The sequence below is a fragment of the Antedon mediterranea genome, chromosome 3 (assembly GCF_964355755.1).
Source record: "Antedon mediterranea chromosome 3, ecAntMedi1.1, whole genome shotgun sequence".
Classification (NCBI taxonomy): domain Eukaryota; kingdom Metazoa; phylum Echinodermata; class Crinoidea; order Comatulida; family Antedonidae; genus Antedon; species Antedon mediterranea.
Genome location: NC_092672.1, coordinates 6563397 through 6581913, shown reverse-complemented (window position 1 = coordinate 6581913; position 18517 = coordinate 6563397). Strand labels below are relative to the sequence as shown.

Below are 18517 nucleotides of genomic sequence, written 5' to 3'. Positions count from 1 at the left end.
GCATATTATACTTGTATATACTTCAATTTCAATCTGTTCCACATTATAACATACTGTACATATAATATACAATAACATAATGATAAACTAGTTTAATAAATAAAAATGCCTATAAATACAGTAAAAAGTAGTTCAGTGGTGTGTGAGGGAGTTCGTCATAAAGAATTTTTTTACATCTCTTTTAAATCTCATGATTTTGTGTGATGATCCCTTTGATATCTACCGTATAGTTAAAAGTAGTTCCTTTTGTTTTGGAAATAAAATGATATACAAAAAAAATGTTGTCTGCATCTTTAGGCATTGGAAAGAACTAATGCAGAAGACGGGTAAAGCTTTTGATATGAATCCTGAAACTTTCACTTTGGAGAATCTCTTTGCTATGGAGCTCCACAACTTCAAAGAAGTAATTGGTGATATTGTAACCAGTGCATCGAAAGAGCTTAGTATAGAGAAGGTAAGACTAACATAGCTTGGTATTCTATACTGTATTCTTTCAAGATTTTAAAGCATGTATTCATCCTACAAGAGGAAATTAAATTGCTTGAACTACACAGAATAAAAATATGTTCCCATATGGAAGTAAAAGTTTATCTTTAAAATTATTTTTTTTAATTATTCTCTTAATTTTCAGGGTATCAAAGAGGTCAATGACACATGGGATCACATGAAATTTAACGTAATGGCGTACATGAAGGGCACACAGGAGCGAGGAAAGATCCTTGGTGCGGTAGATGATGTCATGCAGATTCTAGATGACAATGCCATGAACCTTCAGAGCATGTCGGCTTCTAGGTTTATTGGACCGTTTCTCAGCACTGTCCAGACTTGGGAGAAAAGTCTTTCCCTGATTGGAGAAGTCCTTGAGGTAAGGGAATTTTCTTCAACAATTCTTGTTTTACCATGCCATATTTTGATTTTGCAAATAACTTTACAAAATATCAGATTACTAATGGCATTTTTTCATTCTACAGGTCTGGTTGGTAGTCCAACGGAAGTGGATGTATTTGGAGAGCATCTTTATTGGTGGTGACATTAGATCCCAATTGCCAGAAGAAGCCAAGAAGTTTGACAGTATTGATAAGATGTTCAAAAAGGTTCCATTTTTTTTCAAGTTCTCTACATAAATTTTTTTGGCTAAATACTTTCCACAGGAATATTTCAGTTTATACAGGGCATATATCCTGTTATGTAATCAAGAATGAACTCTGTAAATATGATATTGGGCAGCACTTTATACGATACTGTTCTCACCAATTTTACTCACATTGATGAATCTCTTATGTCATGAAATAAAAATTGTTAATTTATCATTTTATCTTTACATTTCTTTACAGATTATGCATGAGACTGCAAACAACCCAAAGATTAAGGATGCATGCCATGTGACCAATCGACTACAAGATCTGGAGATGATCAGTAGTGGTCTTGAGAAATGTCAGAAGAGTCTTAATGACTACCTAGACTCAAAGAGGAATGCCTTTCCTAGATTCTTCTTTATCTCCGATGATGAACTGTTGTCTATTCTGGGTAGCAGTGATCCATCGTGTGTCCAGGAACATATGATCAAGGTAAATTGTACCCCAAAGGAGCAAGAAATTCTGCATCAGTTATTAAGTGCCTGTTTCTATTAATATATTCTTCATAACCAATTTTGGCAGTTTGTCATAAATAATTGTTTTATTATTTAAAAAACTGTATTACCCTGCTCAATAGAAACAGACTATGAGTTGGTGGTGGGTGGTAGTAGTAGTAGTTGTGATAATAAATATTAAGATTATTTCATTTCATTATAACTACCATTTATTTTAATACCAGATGTTTGACAACATAGCATCACTTCAATTTCAACAAGGCAATAACCGTGAAACCCTAGCAATAGCAATGAACTCTGCAGAAGGTGAGCAGATGATGTTTAGGCAGAATGTGCCAGCTGAAGGTCGTGTGGAGGATTGGATGACTGGTGTCCTGGCTGAGATGAGGAAGACTAACAGGCTCATTACTAAAGAGGCTATTTTCAAGTATTGTGATGGCAAAACAAGGTATATTTGAACTGAGAAAATGTTATTAGTTATTAGAGATGATTAACATAGACATGTCAACAGGACAAGATTGAATTACTGACTGACCTCTTTACTTCAAGACTGTTTTCCTCTCAAGGTCCAGGACCATGCACACCATACTCATTTTTAAAAGTGTATTTAAATCTATATTGTGTGCACATGTGCAATATATGTACAACCTACTAACCTACATCACAGAGTAAGGTGTCTTGCCTAATGATACAAACAATATAGCTCAGACATGGACCCATGTAATATGCATGGCTTGATCGCATTTATCTAGTACCGTAATTTCATTTCTAAATATATGTAATAACTATTTTAGGGTTGAGTGGATGTACTTGTACCAAGGTATGGTGGTGCTAGCTGCCAATCAGGTTTGGTGGACGTGGGAGGTAGCTGACGTGTTCAACAAAGTGAAACTAGGAGATAAGATGGCAATGAAGACATACGCTAAAAAGATGCATAAACAGATTGATGGTCTGGTTGTTCAGGTAGATATAAAATTACAAAATAAACAAACATTTTAGATCTGTAAATGGATGAGAAATTATTGGCAAGTGATACGTCTCTCAAGTTGGGACTCTCTAATAATGTTCTGCTTGATATGCGGACACCCTATTAAAAAACGCCTTTTATATTAGGTTTTTGCCTAATTGCTGATAGAGTAAGAGTAATAGGGTTTTAAAACTCAGATTTTGTCTTTATATTTTAGGTGAGATCACCATTATCCAAGAATGACCGGTCAAAGTTCAATGCAGTGCTAATTATTGATGTTCATGCAAGAGACATCATTGATGGATTTGTTAGGGACAGGTAAATTTGTTTATACTTTGACAGAGGTCCCATGGATATCAGCTGGCCTGCAGGTTCAGCTGGTAGGATTGCCCTCTCTAAATAAATTGGAATTAAAAACTAAATAAAATTAATTTAAAAAAAAACATATTTTGCAGTATAAGTGTTGTATGATATCGTATCTCCTGAATTTTTTTTCACTGAATTCCTTAAAATGGTTCTGTTTTTATTTTAATTCATCTTGTCCTTCTAGTATCCTTAATGAGCGTGAGTTTGAGTGGGAGAGCCAGTTACGATTCTTTTGGGATCGTGACCCAGACGAGTTAAACATCCGACAGTGTACTGGAACGTTTGGCTATGGTTACGAGTACATGGGCCTTAACGGCCGACTTGTTATTACTCCGCTGACAGACAGAATCTACCTCACACTAACACAGGTAATAAATATAATGAAATTGCTATATCAAAATACTATATATGCAATTGAATAAGACATTATCCATATGCTAGGCATAATACAATCCTAAATCCTGAAAAATATGAAAGCAATGCTGCCTTTTATGCAGTATATGAAATTGTATTACTCTTTATTATTTTTGTAGGCTTTGTCAATGCAACTTGGTGGTGCCCCTGCTGGTCCTGCTGGTACAGGAAAAACTGAGACAACCAAGGATTTAGCCAAAGCTCTTGGTCTTCTGTGTGTGGTCACAAACTGTGGAGAGGGCATGGATTATAAGGTATACCAAAGTATAACCAACAAGTTTGAGCAGTTTTTTCGAAAACCAATGTAGCTATTTTTTCCAGGCATATACTGATATTTCCATTTCTTTCTTTTTCTAGGCTGTTGGAAAGATCTTTTCTGGTCTTGCTCAGTGTGGTGCTTGGGGATGTTTTGATGAGTTTAATCGGATTGATGTCTCTGTCTTGTCTGTAATCTCATCACAGATTCAGACTATTAGAAATGCCCTCATTCACAACCTTAAAAAATTCCATGTGAGTAAACCTGCCTCCTATGAAACAAAATAAAAAAATATAACATTTTAACAGAGATGTATTTAGCTTTAACTTTGTTATTGTGATTACAATCAACATAATATTACAGTTCTATCTTCTGCATGCTTTATAATCTATTCTCTGTCATCAAACAGTACGCTGTGAATGTATGTGTGCATTGAGCACGGTTTTATAGGTGACCTGGTTTAATAACACTGCATATATACATTTATTTATAGTTTGAAGGTGCTGAAATAACAATGGACAATCGTATGGGTATTTTCATCACAATGAACCCAGGTTATGCTGGGAGAACTGAGCTGCCAGAGTCTGTTAAAGCCCTGTTCAGACCAGTTGTTGTCATTGTACCAGATCTCAATCAAATCTGTGAGATTATGTTATTTTCTGAGGGATTCCTTTATGCAAAGGTATATTAATTAAATTTTATATTAGTGTAAAGAAATACTGTAGGTATAAAATAAAAAGGTGGGTCCTAAACTTGTATGAGCTACAGCATTAATAAAAAAAGAAACTATATTAGAGCAGTGGCGTATCCAGTAGGGGGGCCGGGGGGGCCGGGGGGGCCCGGGCCCCCCCTGATTTCGTTTCCGTCGGCACATCATCGCGGCCGTCGGCAAACAAAGGTGCCGGGGAAAAAAATAAACTATTTATTCTGACAATAATTGAACTGTAAACATAATTCTTTTGAGTGTTTGTTTATTTACATATCATATCATTGATCCCTTCAGATCAACTATTTTTTATTTTCATCTAACGAAACACGTTAAAAATGTGTAGCACGTACGTACGGCCGTACGCGGTAGATTGTTTACTCAAAAGTCTTTGACCTTACCCTAAAACCTTTTTTTTGCATGCAGTTGAGCCTCTCATGACCTGAGATTTGTATGTCTTCCTACGCTAAGAGATTATATAGTTCCACATGCCATGTGCTTTTTTGTCTAAGATATATTTATTATAAGTGCCAAAAACCCGGTTTTTTTTTCTCGATATGAGGCCTTTATTATTCAAAATTTTTAAAGAAAAAGCACATATACCATAAGAAATATCCATGTATTTCATTTTTGGAACAGAATATTCCGTGAGGCTCAACTACAAAACCACCATTTTGTGATATGATGTCATCGTAAGCCAATCAAAGCTGAGCTTTCTCGCGATTGGCATTGCTCACGGTTGAATGATTTAGGATTCTAGCTGATTTGATTGGTGGATGCGAATCACCCGCAGCGGAATGTTTTCTCTCGCGCGTGTACCATGAATCTCTCTGATCGTTACTACACAAAGTTAGAGAAATGAATTTGTCCGAATTCCGTTAAGTAAACAACTTTATATATTTTATAAGCATTTAATAACATGTTTTATTGATATTTCCAATGGTGATATATAAAATAAATTACTAAAAAACGTAATTATATGTAATTATTTTAACCAAAAATGGCGTAGTTAATAGAATTGTCGACTGAGGCCGCAAATTGTTTTACTTCTTTCGTGGCTAAAAACTATCATTTTCGGCCATGTTTTAGACCCTATATTTCGAAAACTACAAGTGAGATTTTCCTAATTCTTTCTTTATTGTAATATGAATACAACATACTAACAGATAATGTTGGTTTGGTTTTAATTTTGCATCGTTATCCCATATAAGACAATATGACTATGTAATCCTAGAACATATTGATCAGAGACGTCGTGTATGTACAGATAATGACACCAATTTTGTCGGCAAATTGGCAATTCCCGGCCCCCCCCAACTTCAAAATCCTGGATACGCCACTGTATTAGAGAGGCTAAAGTCTTAATCTGGCGGTTGGACATCCACCGTCACTGTATGTAGAAAGTTGAACATGTATTTTACAAATGTTATGTTTTTTTGCATTTAGGTGTTGGCCAAAAAGATGACTGTTTTATACAAGCTAGCAAAGGAACAGTTATCCAAACAATATCATTATGATTTTGGTCTGAGAGCTCTAAAGTCTGTACTGGTCATGGCTGGTGAACTGAAGAGAGGCTCTCCAGATCTGCCAGAGGTAAGAGATGATGTCAATATCACTACCATATTTAAGCATATCACTACCATATTTGGGCACATCGCACTTTTTTTGTCAAACAAGTTTGATAGTGTTCCAATGTGTAAATGGTAAATATGTTTTTCTTTTATTATTTGCAGAATGTGGTGTTAATGCGAGCTCTTCGTGATATGAATTTACCCAAGTTTGTCTTTGAGGATGTGCCGCTGTTCCTTGGCTTGATCTCCGATCTGTTCCCAGGCCTAGATTGTCCTCGTGTTCGTTATCCTAATTTCAATGATGCTGTGGAGCAAGTTCTGGAAGAGAATAACTATGTGCTGCTTCCAGATCAGGTATGGTGTGTCAATTGCAATAATGTCCTAACAAATAACTGGCTAATGTTGGACATGGTTATAATGGTGTAGCTTACGCATTTACAGTAGTCCACTATTAAGTAAGTAATTCAGACATAAAGCTTATATGTACAGTATGGTTATTTCGGAGTCTTTGTAGGACAACACATTGTAACCTGTCTTTATAGTGAGGTTTAATTATTATTAGTCTTGGTTTGGTAAAGAATTGATTTAGGTTAGATTTTGGTTTAAGCGTTAAATCCAGTTCTTTGTTAATCTAGCTCTTTGATCTTGTAATTGTTTAGTAAAAACCAGATGAATTTGGTATTGTTTTCTTCATTACAATATTATTTTGATTCATAGGTTGATAAAGTTGTTCAGATGTACGAGACTATGTTAACAAGGCACACCACAATGATTGTAGGTCCAACTGGTGGAGGCAAATCTGTTGTCATCAACACATTGGCACAGTCACAAACAAAGTAAGCGCTTTAGTGGTGTTACGGTATTCATATATAACTTGCATGCATGTTACTGCAATTCTAGGTGTTGGTGTGATACAATTGTATTTTAACATGTTACAAATTATCAACCATTACATTTATTTTTTTTTTTTTTCAGACTTGGTTTAAATACAAAAATCTATATAATGAACCCAAAAGCAATGACCGTAATTGAGCTTTACGGTATCCTAGACCCTGTGACTCGTGACTGGACTGACGGTCTCTTGTCAAATATCTTCCGAGACATCAACAAACCAACAGACAAGAATGAGCGAAAGTATATTCTGTTTGATGGTGATGTTGATGCCCTATGGGTGGAGAACATGAACTCTGTTATGGATGACAACAGACTGCTAACATTAGCAAATGGAGAGAGAATTCGTCTTCAGAAACACTGTGCTCTTTTATTTGAGGTGACACAAAATTTCCTTGCTAAATGTTTTCATGTTTAAAGCCATAAAACTTAATTAAAATTCCCTTTATGAAATGTCCTACTATATATTTACAACACTAGGGATAGGCCACCTTGTAGTGTAAGACAACAAGTTTGTTGTTTAAATCTCAAACAAACTTTTTCATGCAAAAACGATGCATGTTAATAATAACCTAATTGTATACAGGTGGTGATCTACAGTAATACCAAGATACTATATTTTTAATAAACATTAATAATACAGTATAATCTATTTTTAGGTTTCTGATCTTCAATATGCCTCACCTGCAACTGTATCCCGTTGTGGTATGGTCTATGTGGACCCCAAAAATCTTGGGTACCACCCCTACTGGACCAAATGGGTCAACAGTCGATCCAACAAAAAGGAACAAGAGGATCTGATGAGATTGTTTAACAAGTATGTTCCTCCAGCACTTGACCTGATCGTTGAAGGGATTGTGGATGGCAAGCAAGGAGAAAAACTAAAGACGATTGTGCCATTGACAACACTCAATATGGTATGAAGAATATTTTATTCATATTTTGTATTAAGCTCTGTTTACACTATCAACATTTGGGTGACAAAAGAATGTGATGGGATGATGATGATATGGACATGATGATGTCATATCACTACCATTTGGTCATATTACTACCATATTTGGGCACATCAGACTTTTTTGTACTTTTAATTATAAAGAACTATATTGTAAACTAATACATTGATATACAACATCAGACAAGTCATGGGCATTTAGTGTATCATAACTTATGATTATTTTCAGGTTACTCAACTAAGTCGAATGTTAGATGCGGTCTTGGACAAAGAAAACCTTGAGAGTGATGTTATTGAAGCACATTTCCTCCAGGCTCTGACTTGGTCTCTTGGTGCTGGACTCCTGGAAGATGGCCGAGTAAAATTTGACGGCTTCATTAAGTATCTTGCTTCTATGACTTCAGTGACGGATGAAGGTGTTGATGCAAAATCAGGGGAGATACCGGCTCAGTATGACACGCTGTTTGAGTACTTCTTTGATGGAGATAAACGTCTGGTAAGAATATCTAGCTTTCGCTATTATGGTTGCTCTATTTCTTTCTGCTTTTATCAAAGGCAATTTTTCTCTAAATTATGGTTCAGGCGTCCTCCTTAAGGTTATTTATTTATTTTTTTTTTTAAATTTTATTTAGTTGTCAACCAACAGCGATGAAACCGCCACTAACAGATTGAATCTAAACATATACACCTGTTTTTTAATTGGCCCGAATTAAAATTTACTAGTTATCATATATATATGGTCCTAAACAAAACAGGCCTGTTACTGAGTGTTTAACAGGCCTATAATTGGTTTACTGTGGAACCAGTGGACCAATTACTAGTTCAAACTGGTATAAATAATCTCATGTTTGTATTGAATTAAAATAAACTCCTTACTGTGAATAAAATAGCTATCGGTATCATATTTTTTCCCTTTTACCAGTGGATCCCATGGAATCGTCTGGTACCAAAGTACATCCATGACCCAGACAGAAGGTTTAATGAGATTCTGGTGCCAACCGTGGATACAGTCCGCAGCACCTGGCTGCTTGAGATGATGACAAAGATCAAACATCCAGTTGTGTTTGTAGGAGATACTGGAACTTCCAAGACTGCCACCATTCAGGACTTCCTAAGGAACATGGATCAAGATGCACATGTAAATATGTCTTGCAAATATAATAATGATGTCCCTGTTTAGGGCCCAAAAAAGAGTCCCCTGAATAAGAGTGTCCATTGAATGTTGTCCCAAAACATACATTGCTGTTTCCATTCATTAACATATTGTTTTTTTTCTCAGCTAATTTTGAACATCAACTTTTCATCCAGAACAACCTCTATGGATTTACAGAGAAATTTGGAGGCTAATGTAGAAAAGCGTACTAAAGACACATATGGGCCACCACCGGGCAAGCATCTCTTGGTCTTTATGGATGATATGAACATGCCTCAGGTAAAATATGATTGACAACAAGGCCACTGTAATTATGGATGTGTATCCTGAACTTTAAGCCATTATCTTTCCTTTACTTAGAGGTTAGTTTCTCATTTGGGGACTCTTTGCCCTTAGAATGTAAACAACAGTATGTGTTTATTTTTCTGTAGGTTGATGAGTATGGTACCCAGCAGCCCATTGCATTGTTGAAGTTGCTACTTGAGAAAGGTGGAATGTATGACAGAGGCAAGGATCTTATCATGAAGTATATCAGAGATATTGGATACATTGCTTCCATGGGAAAGGTATGCATTATTGGTTAATATTTAGTTGTGTCAAAAATTGTTCAATCATGAAAACATTGTTATTCAAGGGTGCAATAATTTTTTATATTATTAAGAACACTTACTTATATTTTGTATAGGCTGGAGGTGGACGTAACGAAGTTGACCCACGGTTCATCTCACTTTTCAGTGTTTTCAACATCACTTTTCCATCAGACGACTCCCTCAAGAACATCTACAGCTCCATCTTATCTGGTCATCTGCAGTCGTTTGAAGAACCTATTCAGGAAATTGCACCAAAGATCACACAAGCCACTCTAGACCTCTACAAACAGATCATTATAGATCTACCACCAACACCGTCAAAGTTCCACTACATCTTCAACTTGCGTGACTTATCTCGAGTATGTCAAGGCTTGCTGCTTACTACACCGGATCGGTTTACGACACCAACAAGTTTTGTAAGAGTATGGCGCAATGAGTGCTTGCGGGTGTTCTACGATAGACTGATCAATGACGAAGATAAGAAGCATGTGGATGTATGTTGAAATTTTTACTAAAGTTAAGATAGTACTTAAGTGAAAAACTGAAGGGCTTTATTTAAAGTAGTTAAAGCAATTTGCATTGGATCTCAACAGATTAGTGTTGATAAAATGAAATACATAGTTTTTTTAAATTACTTTCTATTCATTCAAGTGCTTAAGTGAAAAACCGAGGTTATAGATATTATTTGCTTAGGTCAGTTTCAAAAAAAAAAAAATTAGATATAGCTAAGGTTTTAATGATTTTTTTTTTGTAGGGCTTGACCAAAAATCTTGTGAATGAGCACTTCAGAGAATATGCTGATAATGCCTTGAGAGAACCATTGTTGTTTGGTGACTACAGAACTGCTCTTGATGAAGCAGAGCCTAGGCTGTATGAGGACTTACAGGACTACAATGCAGCCAAGGCTCTCTTTCAAGAGGTAACAGAAACTTTGAATTTTAAGAGGAACAAGTTTATATTGCCTAGATCTAGTACAAATGCTTGTATTGTATTTCTGTATCAATCCAATAAGCTTTTTTTCTTTGTTAATACACCATTATATACCATTATATTATAACATTATATATAACGTTTTTTAGATCATGGAAGAATACAATGACAACCATACATCAATGAACCTGGTGCTGTTTGAAGATGCTCTTGACCATTTGACCAGAATACATCGTGTCATCAGAATGGACCAAGGACATGCACTCTTGGTTGGAGTTGGTGAGTACAGTACATTTAACAAAGGGAAAATGTCCATTCATACTATAAGAATACATAACACACATCTTTTCTGGTTTTTCTGGAAATTATTATTAGCCTATAATGATTACCTTATTTGCATATTCCAGGTGGTAGTGGTAAGCCGTCTTTAACCAAGTACATTTTATGAAAAGCACATATTTACCATTAATGAAGGGAAAATGTTCATTTATACCATATAAGAATACCTCACAAATCTCCAAGCATAACAGACAGACTTTTCCGGTGTTTCTGTAAATTATCATATTAGACATTAGCATATAATGATTAACTTATTTGCATATTCCAGGTGGTAGTGGTAAGCAGTCTTTAACCAAGTTGGCTGCCTTCACAGCAGGCTGTGAAGTGTTTGAAATCACCCTTAGCAGAGGCTATGATGAGAACAACTTCAGGGATGATCTTAAAATACTGTACAACAAACTGGGAATTGAAAAGAAGAAAACAGTATTCTTGTTCACAGACCAGCATGTTGCTCAAGAAGGTAAAGTATTTTTGTTCACATACAGGTATGTTGGTCAAGAAGGTTGAGGCGTTTTTACAAACTTTCATATTTTACTAACTTTATATTAGAGTGCTACTGATTTGCAATGACACTAGTTACTTTCATGTTAATTCATTGTCCTGGTTTAGGCGCATTCTTGTAAGTCCTGGTCTAACAAAATGTGTAGAAGTTTTTCATAAATTTATGAGGTTTTTTAATAATTGATTTCTTATAGGGTTTCTTGAGTTGATCAACAACATGTTGACATCTGGAATGGTTCCAGCACTTTTTCCAGATGATGAAAAAGAAGCCATTATTGGACAGGTAAAATATTGAACTGCTCTGTTAAGCTCTGTCTACACTATCAAACTTGTTTGACAGAAAATTGTGATGTGCCCAAATATGGTAGAGATCATGTCCATATACATTTTTGTCACATAAGCTTTGATAGTATAGACAGAGCTTTACTCACTTACATACTTAGTCCGGGACATACCCAAATTTATATGACTAGATTCCTCTATAACTACAGTATCTGCCATTGTGACAGAGCTTTAGGTAAACTCAAACCAATCTAAACTAACAACCTTTAGTAATTTTGTTGTAGTGCCTAATGAATCACCCAAATAAACAGTACCTATGTTTTAATAATATGTATGTAACATCATATGTCTCCTGTCTCCTTGGCATGTACTTCTGTATATATCTTCTACACTTCCCTATTCCCACTCGCCACTGGTTTAATAATATACAAACTATAAAATACTTTACTAACCATTTTCTTTTTAGATGAGAGATGAAGCAAAGAGAGCAGGGATTGGACCAGCACGTGAAGCTATTTGGCAGTACTTCATCTCTCAGTGTACCAACAACCTTCACATTGTACTGGCTATGTCTCCTGTTGGAGACGTCCTCCGCACTAGATGTCGTAACTTCCCAGGCTTGGTCAATAATTGTTCTATTGATTGGTTCATGCCTTGGCCTGAACAGGCTTTGCTGGCTGTAGCTTCAGTATTCTTGGGAAGTGATGATGTATGTTTATTTAATATTATTTTTTTTATCTTTTTTTCTGATTTATTTATTTATTGACTAAACTCTCTTGACTGTTTTATTTGTTAATGGTGGCCAATGTTTTTTGTTTATTTTTAAAGTCTATTTCCCAAAAAAAAATTATTTGTAGGAAAATATTAATAAACAAACAAACAAAATGTTCACACCATGGCATTATAATTAGTTTAAAAGTTTTACATTAAATTATCACTGTTCTTCAAACAAAAGGGTTAATTTTGAATGTTAAACATGAAAAAAAAACACTTTAATACTTCAAATAGATTCAGATTTTAATTATGTGTTATCTTCGCTCTCAGGTTAAGAACATTCCAGATGATCAACAAGACAACATAGTACAACATGTTGTGTTCGTGCACATGTGTGTCGGAGATGCCAGTGTCAAGTTTCTACAAAAGCTACGTAGAAGTAATTATGTCACACCAAAGAACTACTTGGATTTTATCAACACATATCTCAGGTTATTGGATGAAAAGAATGACTACATCCTTGCACAGGTATAACTAATTACAAGCTTTCTTTTTTTTATTTTATAAAGATATAGACGCTAGTATACACTCTTGAACACAAAACAAGGTTAAATTCTCTTAGGGCCTTATACCACAACGTAGTAAGTAAATGTTAAATTCTCTTTAAAATGTAGTGGCATTGTTTAACATGCTTTTACTATTCTATGGTCCTTGAAATATCTAATCCTATGTATGCATGATCATGAATACTAATTGGCATCATACTAATTATCAATATTCATTATCAATATTAAGTGTATCTCTTGTTTATTTTTAGTGTAATCGTCTTGGTGGAGGCATGGCTAAGCTAGCAGAAGCCAGTGAACAGTTGAACGAATTAAATGAAAAGCTAGCTGTTCAGAAAGTTGCGGTTACAGAGAAGACCGAAGCGTGCGAGAAACTTCTGGAGGTTATTTCATCGCGTACCTCGCAGGCAACAGAGAAAAAGCAGGCAGCTATTGCAAAGAGTAAAGAGATTGAGGAACAATCAAAAGTTATTTCAGTTGAAAAGGTATGGATCGTTTTCAGAGTAGAACATTTCCTTTGAGACCAACTATTCCAGGGAACATTCCTATTAGTGAGACACCCCTATTAACAGGAAACTCCTATTAAAGAAACCCTATAATGGAAGAAAACTCTCTCCCCTATAATGGAAGAAAACTCTCTCCCCTATAATGGGACTCTTCTATTTATGGGACACTATTAAAGAGAAACTTTCCATGAATCAAATAAAGATGATTTACACTATTTAAGGTAAACATCTCTTAAGGGCCACTTTGTTAAATCCAGAGGGTGTCCCATTAATTGTATATGGTTTTCACAAACAAGTACATTGCAATTACATTTTTAAAACACATCTTTATAATCAAATTGTAAATTTGTTGTTGTAGAAAGATGCTGAGGATTCTTTAGCTGAGGCCTTGCCTGCTTTAGAAGCTGCTCGCAATGCTCTCTCTGACCTTGACAAGTCAGATGTCACTGAAATCAGGTAATCTACTCTTAGCACAACGTTCCATAATGCATATTAATGTAATACTTGCCATTACTATACATGACCATATCTAGTATTCATCCTGAATCCTCATTCTGATTACCAGGGCGTTTGCTAAACCACCTAAGCAGGTACAAGTGGTATGCGAATGCATTGTCGTCCTTCGTGGCATACGAGAAGTCTCATGGAAATCTGCCAAAGGTATGATGTCGGAGGCAAACTTCCTCAAGTCACTGACTGAGATGGATGTTGATGGTATTACCCAGACACAAGTAAGGAATAGATTTGAATTTGAAGGCTCTGTGCAAGGGGGTTCAAAGCTTGATAATTTAGCTTAAACATTCAGCCACAACCTACTAAGCCTGATAATGAAACATTTAAAAAGCCCTCTATAATTGGTAATTTGTCACTCATTATCACCAATTTTTACATGTTAGAAATAGATATTAAAAACAGATTGATGAAAAGAGGTCGAAGTAGACTGCTTCTATTACTATGACTCATTCTCTAATTTTCAAGGTTAAAACTGTAAGGAACTTCTTGAAAGAGATGGACACTTCACTGGATGAGATGAACAAGATCTCAAAAGCTGGCGCAGGTCTATTCAAGTTTGTTACTGCTGTCATGGGCTATTGTGCTGTTGCTAAGGAGATCAAACCAAAGAGAGAAAAGGTGAAAATGCTATTCATATATTTTCAAGTTGTAATATTTTAAATCTTTAAAAACGTATGATACAATAAATAATGTAAATAATAAATTAAATTAAAAAATTTCACACCAGGTGGCCAGACTTGAGAAAACATTCCATCAGGCTAAACGTGATCTTGACCGTATCAACAAGGAGGTAGGAGCACTGGAAGGGGAATTGCTAGGCCTAAGCCAGCAGTATGAAGAAGCAATGAGAGAGAAGCAGCAACTACAGGAAGAGGCAGAGATCATGGAGAGGCGACTTATTGCAGCTGATAAGCTTATCTCAGGCTTAGGATCAGAGAATGTTAGGTAAAATGTTGATTTAAAGATCTCCTTCTGCTATCCTTTATATTTATTGTCATCTGTAATTTTAGTATCAAATCAGCATTAAGGTATGACATCATTGTGTGAATATACTTCTTTTTTTCACAAATGTTGGTAATGTAGACAGATTCTTATATATTTGACCTTTTGTTTTAATAGTTCAGTTTATATGTCTAAATTTCCATATATTTTACATCTTTATTTTTACAGGTGGACAAAAGATCTTGAAGAGTTGAAGCTTCGTAGAGTACGCCTTCTCGGTGATTGCCTCATCTCGTCTGCTTTCCTCAGCTACGTTGGTGCATTTACATGGGATTTCAGACATAACTTAATATATGTTGAATGGTTGAATGACATGAAAAACCGAGGTATCCCGCTGAGTGATCCCTTCCGGGTGGAAGCTTTGCTCACTGATGATGTTGAAATTAGCAAGTAAGTCAATCATTGTGTTGGTTTATTTATTATTCAAAAGGGTAGCTCTAACAGCTGCACTACACTGCAGTACCGCTGACTTGAAGAGACCAGAAATTAAATAAAATTTTACAATACATTACGACATCAAATTTCATATTATGTTCGTAATTTCCCACAATTGATTATCACAGAACTAGTTTGTGTGGTGGCAGTCTTTCACAGTGGTTTATTATTTTTTAACATTAAATATTTTCATAAAAGAATTAGTGGCTGATAGAGACTTGTTTTAATTCTGTCAGAATAATACTTTATTTAAAAACAATTGTCTTCCTTTAGATGGGGCTCTGAAGGTCTTCCACCAGATGAGCTTTCCATTCAGAATGGTATCCTTACAACAAGAGCAAGTCGTTTCCCACTTTGCATTGACCCACAGCAACAAGCTCTCAACTGGATCAAGAAGAAAGAAGAACCAAACAATCTTAAAGTAAAAATTATTCAATTATTTAAATAATAAATCATTGTCATTAACATGATAGGCCAATAGTAATCTCAGAGTTTCATTCATGATAAGACCATGGAGAAATAAGTTATTATAACTTATTTCTCCGTAAGATAATCCCCTACTCTTTCTTGTGCATATTTTGTGGAAAACTGTCATTGTCATGACATGTCTTAGAAAACAATCTTTTTATTTCCAAGGAATAAAGGATGTGCTTTCTTTCATAGGTGTGTACGTTCAGTGACCCTGATTTCTTGAAGCAGTTAGAGCTTGCCATCAAGTATGGTTTCCCATTCCTCTTCCAAGATGTTGATGAGTACATTGACCCTGTCATTGATAATGTATTGGAGAAGAATATTAAAGGTAAACAATAAATTTAAAGAAGATCAAAACATTTTCTTGCTTGATTCTAGAATGCCCTAGTCAACCTTCAATAATACATGACAAACACATGTAGAAAATGCCAGACATATGTCTGATTATATATCATGATCCATACATACAAACCATCTAAATTTCTGAGCTATTTCACAGTATTGATAATATTAATATTCTGTTTTGTCTAGGACAAGCTGGCCGTGAATTCATTATGCTAGGCGACAAAGAGGTTGATTATGATCCCAACTTCCGTCTTTACTTGAATACTAAGCTGGCAAACCCCAAGTACACCCCTGCTGTCTTTGGCAAAGCTATGGTCATCAACTACACTGTCACACTGAAGGTAGTATACTGTTCATTATACACTCTTTTGGTAGATATAGCAACACTCTCCATGTGTAATGTCATTTAGTAATATAATTGTATGATGTAGGCTGTTTATATATGTGTTTGTTCGCTCCTGTTAGATTTAGAGTTGGGAAAAAGAAATAAAATAAATACTGTACTCTGAAAATAGTTTATTTTGTGATTCTTATATTAAATCAGGGTTTGGAAGATCAACTGCTAAGTGTCATCGTTGGCTTTGAACGCAAAGAACTAGAGGAACAACGTGAAAGGCTGATCCAAGAAACAAGTGACAACAAGCGACTCCTGAAAGATCTTGAAGATTCTCTTTTACGTGAGTTGGCAACATCTACTGGTAACATGCTTGACAACACAGAGTTGGTCCAAACGCTGGAGGAAACAAAATCTAAGGCAACCGAGGTAAGTGTTTAATATGCAGGAAGAATTTCATCAATGAAACTGCTGCAATGATAATTACAGAAACATTAACATTATCACTGGATACATTACTGGCAATGATGAAACAAGCTATAGACAACTAGGATGTGATTTTTATCACTGGTGCTGCAATAACAACCTGAAACTAAACATAAAGAAAACAAAAGAAATGCAAATTGATTTTAGGAAAATTAAAGAACCCTTAGAACCTCTGATTATAAATGAAAATGAGATTGAAGTAGTAAATGAGTACAAATATCTGGGTTGTATAATTGACAATAAGCTAAATTGGATAAATAATGTAAATAAAGCCACATGCAAAGCCAACCAAAGGATGTTTATTTTAAGAAAAATGAAGTACCTACAAATTGACAAAACTATACTTAAATTGTTTTATAACTCTGTAATTCTCAGTGTAATACTTTTTTGTAATGTTTGTTTTTATGGTAATACAATGCAAAAAGATAAAATTAAACTTAATCGAATAGGAAATAGAGCAATTAGACTAGTAGGAGAGCACTTACCTGATGTTGAATCCTTGTATAAAGAAAATGTGTTAAAAAAAGTAAAAAGTATCATTGATGATGAAACACATCCTCTTCACAAACAATTTGCTCTCATGAATTCTGGCATAAGACTACGTGCACTTAATACCAAAACAAAACGGTTTAGGTGCTCGTTTGTACCTAATGCTATACACTTATATAACTCCAGAGTACAAAGGTAAAATGTAACCGATAATTTTTATCTAATTTTAACAATTTTTAGCCTCTTAACTTTTTGTGTGTGTTTTTGTAAATTGTATTTTATATTTTTGTATTTTGCCAGTTTTCAAATCACATTTCTGTTTTTTAAATGGACAATAAAGTATATATGACTATGACTATTACTTATTAGTTTTGTGGCATTCCTTCTATAGAACCAAAGTATGCCATATTCAAAATGAAAATTCCCCAAAGGTAAATCTAAGGCATACTTCCCACTAGAGACACAATGCAAGGACGTACGCGCTACACAAGCGAGTTGACCAATGACAAGTCACTGTTCGAATTCCCGTTGCTTGTAATATTGGTCAAATCAATTGCGTTGTGTAGCTAGTGGGAACAAAGTTTAAATGAGCTTAATTCCTACATCTCTTTATAGTCCTTCAGAAATAGACCACAAAGAGGAGTACGTACAAGGTCATTAACACTATAACATTTGTTTTATCTCAGGTTTCCGAAAAATTGAAGCTGGCAGCCAAAACAGCCATTGACATTGACAAAATGCGAGATGGCTATCGTCCCGCAGCAAAGCGAGGTGCAATTCTGTTCTTTGTTCTTTCTGAAATGGCTCTCATAAACAACATGTACCAGTACTCGCTAGCCTCGTTCCTTGACGTGTTCACACACTCACTGAAGAAGAGTTTACCAGATTCGATACTTTTGAAACGATTGGCGAATATAAAAGACGCATTGACTCATAATGTATATAACTATGCTTGCACAGGTTAGTAATAGTACTGTTCATAATAAATAATTATAATTCTACAAAAGTTAATATCTCTAAAGCCCTGTCTACGCTATCAAACTTTATGTGACAAAAAAAGTGTGATGTGCCCAAATATGGTAGTGATATGCTTAATGGTAGTAATATGACATCATCATGTCCATATATGGGCACATCACTTACA

At 35.2% G+C, this 18517-nt stretch overlaps 1 protein-coding gene across 1 annotated transcript in view; it reads left to right on the top strand.

The window, feature by feature from the left end:
- LOC140044694 (dynein axonemal heavy chain 10-like) overlaps nt 1-18517 on the top strand; it is a 33889-nt gene that overhangs the window by 10441 nt on the left and 4931 nt on the right. The window contains exons 22-59 of the mRNA XM_072089320.1: nt 298-454; nt 632-865; nt 972-1094; nt 1335-1568; nt 1816-2039; nt 2386-2554; nt 2776-2876; nt 3109-3292; nt 3458-3592; nt 3696-3848; nt 4088-4276; nt 5747-5893; nt 6034-6225; nt 6589-6707; nt 6847-7141; nt 7422-7679; nt 7947-8213; nt 8640-8855; nt 8997-9149; nt 9302-9436; nt 9556-9954; nt 10215-10379; nt 10540-10669; nt 10998-11189; nt 11425-11513; nt 11979-12221; nt 12557-12754; nt 13044-13277; nt 13657-13754; nt 13864-14029; nt 14277-14429; nt 14539-14756; nt 14982-15203; nt 15522-15669; nt 15912-16047; nt 16251-16405; nt 16609-16827; nt 18060-18333. Coding sequence (XP_071945421.1) covers nt 298-454; nt 632-865; nt 972-1094; nt 1335-1568; nt 1816-2039; nt 2386-2554; nt 2776-2876; nt 3109-3292; nt 3458-3592; nt 3696-3848; nt 4088-4276; nt 5747-5893; nt 6034-6225; nt 6589-6707; nt 6847-7141; nt 7422-7679; nt 7947-8213; nt 8640-8855; nt 8997-9149; nt 9302-9436; nt 9556-9954; nt 10215-10379; nt 10540-10669; nt 10998-11189; nt 11425-11513; nt 11979-12221; nt 12557-12754; nt 13044-13277; nt 13657-13754; nt 13864-14029; nt 14277-14429; nt 14539-14756; nt 14982-15203; nt 15522-15669; nt 15912-16047; nt 16251-16405; nt 16609-16827; nt 18060-18333 — 7124 coding nt within the window. The remainder of the gene's footprint in view (nt 1-297; nt 455-631; nt 866-971; nt 1095-1334; nt 1569-1815; nt 2040-2385; nt 2555-2775; nt 2877-3108; nt 3293-3457; nt 3593-3695; nt 3849-4087; nt 4277-5746; nt 5894-6033; nt 6226-6588; nt 6708-6846; nt 7142-7421; nt 7680-7946; nt 8214-8639; nt 8856-8996; nt 9150-9301; nt 9437-9555; nt 9955-10214; nt 10380-10539; nt 10670-10997; nt 11190-11424; nt 11514-11978; nt 12222-12556; nt 12755-13043; nt 13278-13656; nt 13755-13863; nt 14030-14276; nt 14430-14538; nt 14757-14981; nt 15204-15521; nt 15670-15911; nt 16048-16250; nt 16406-16608; nt 16828-18059; nt 18334-18517) is intronic.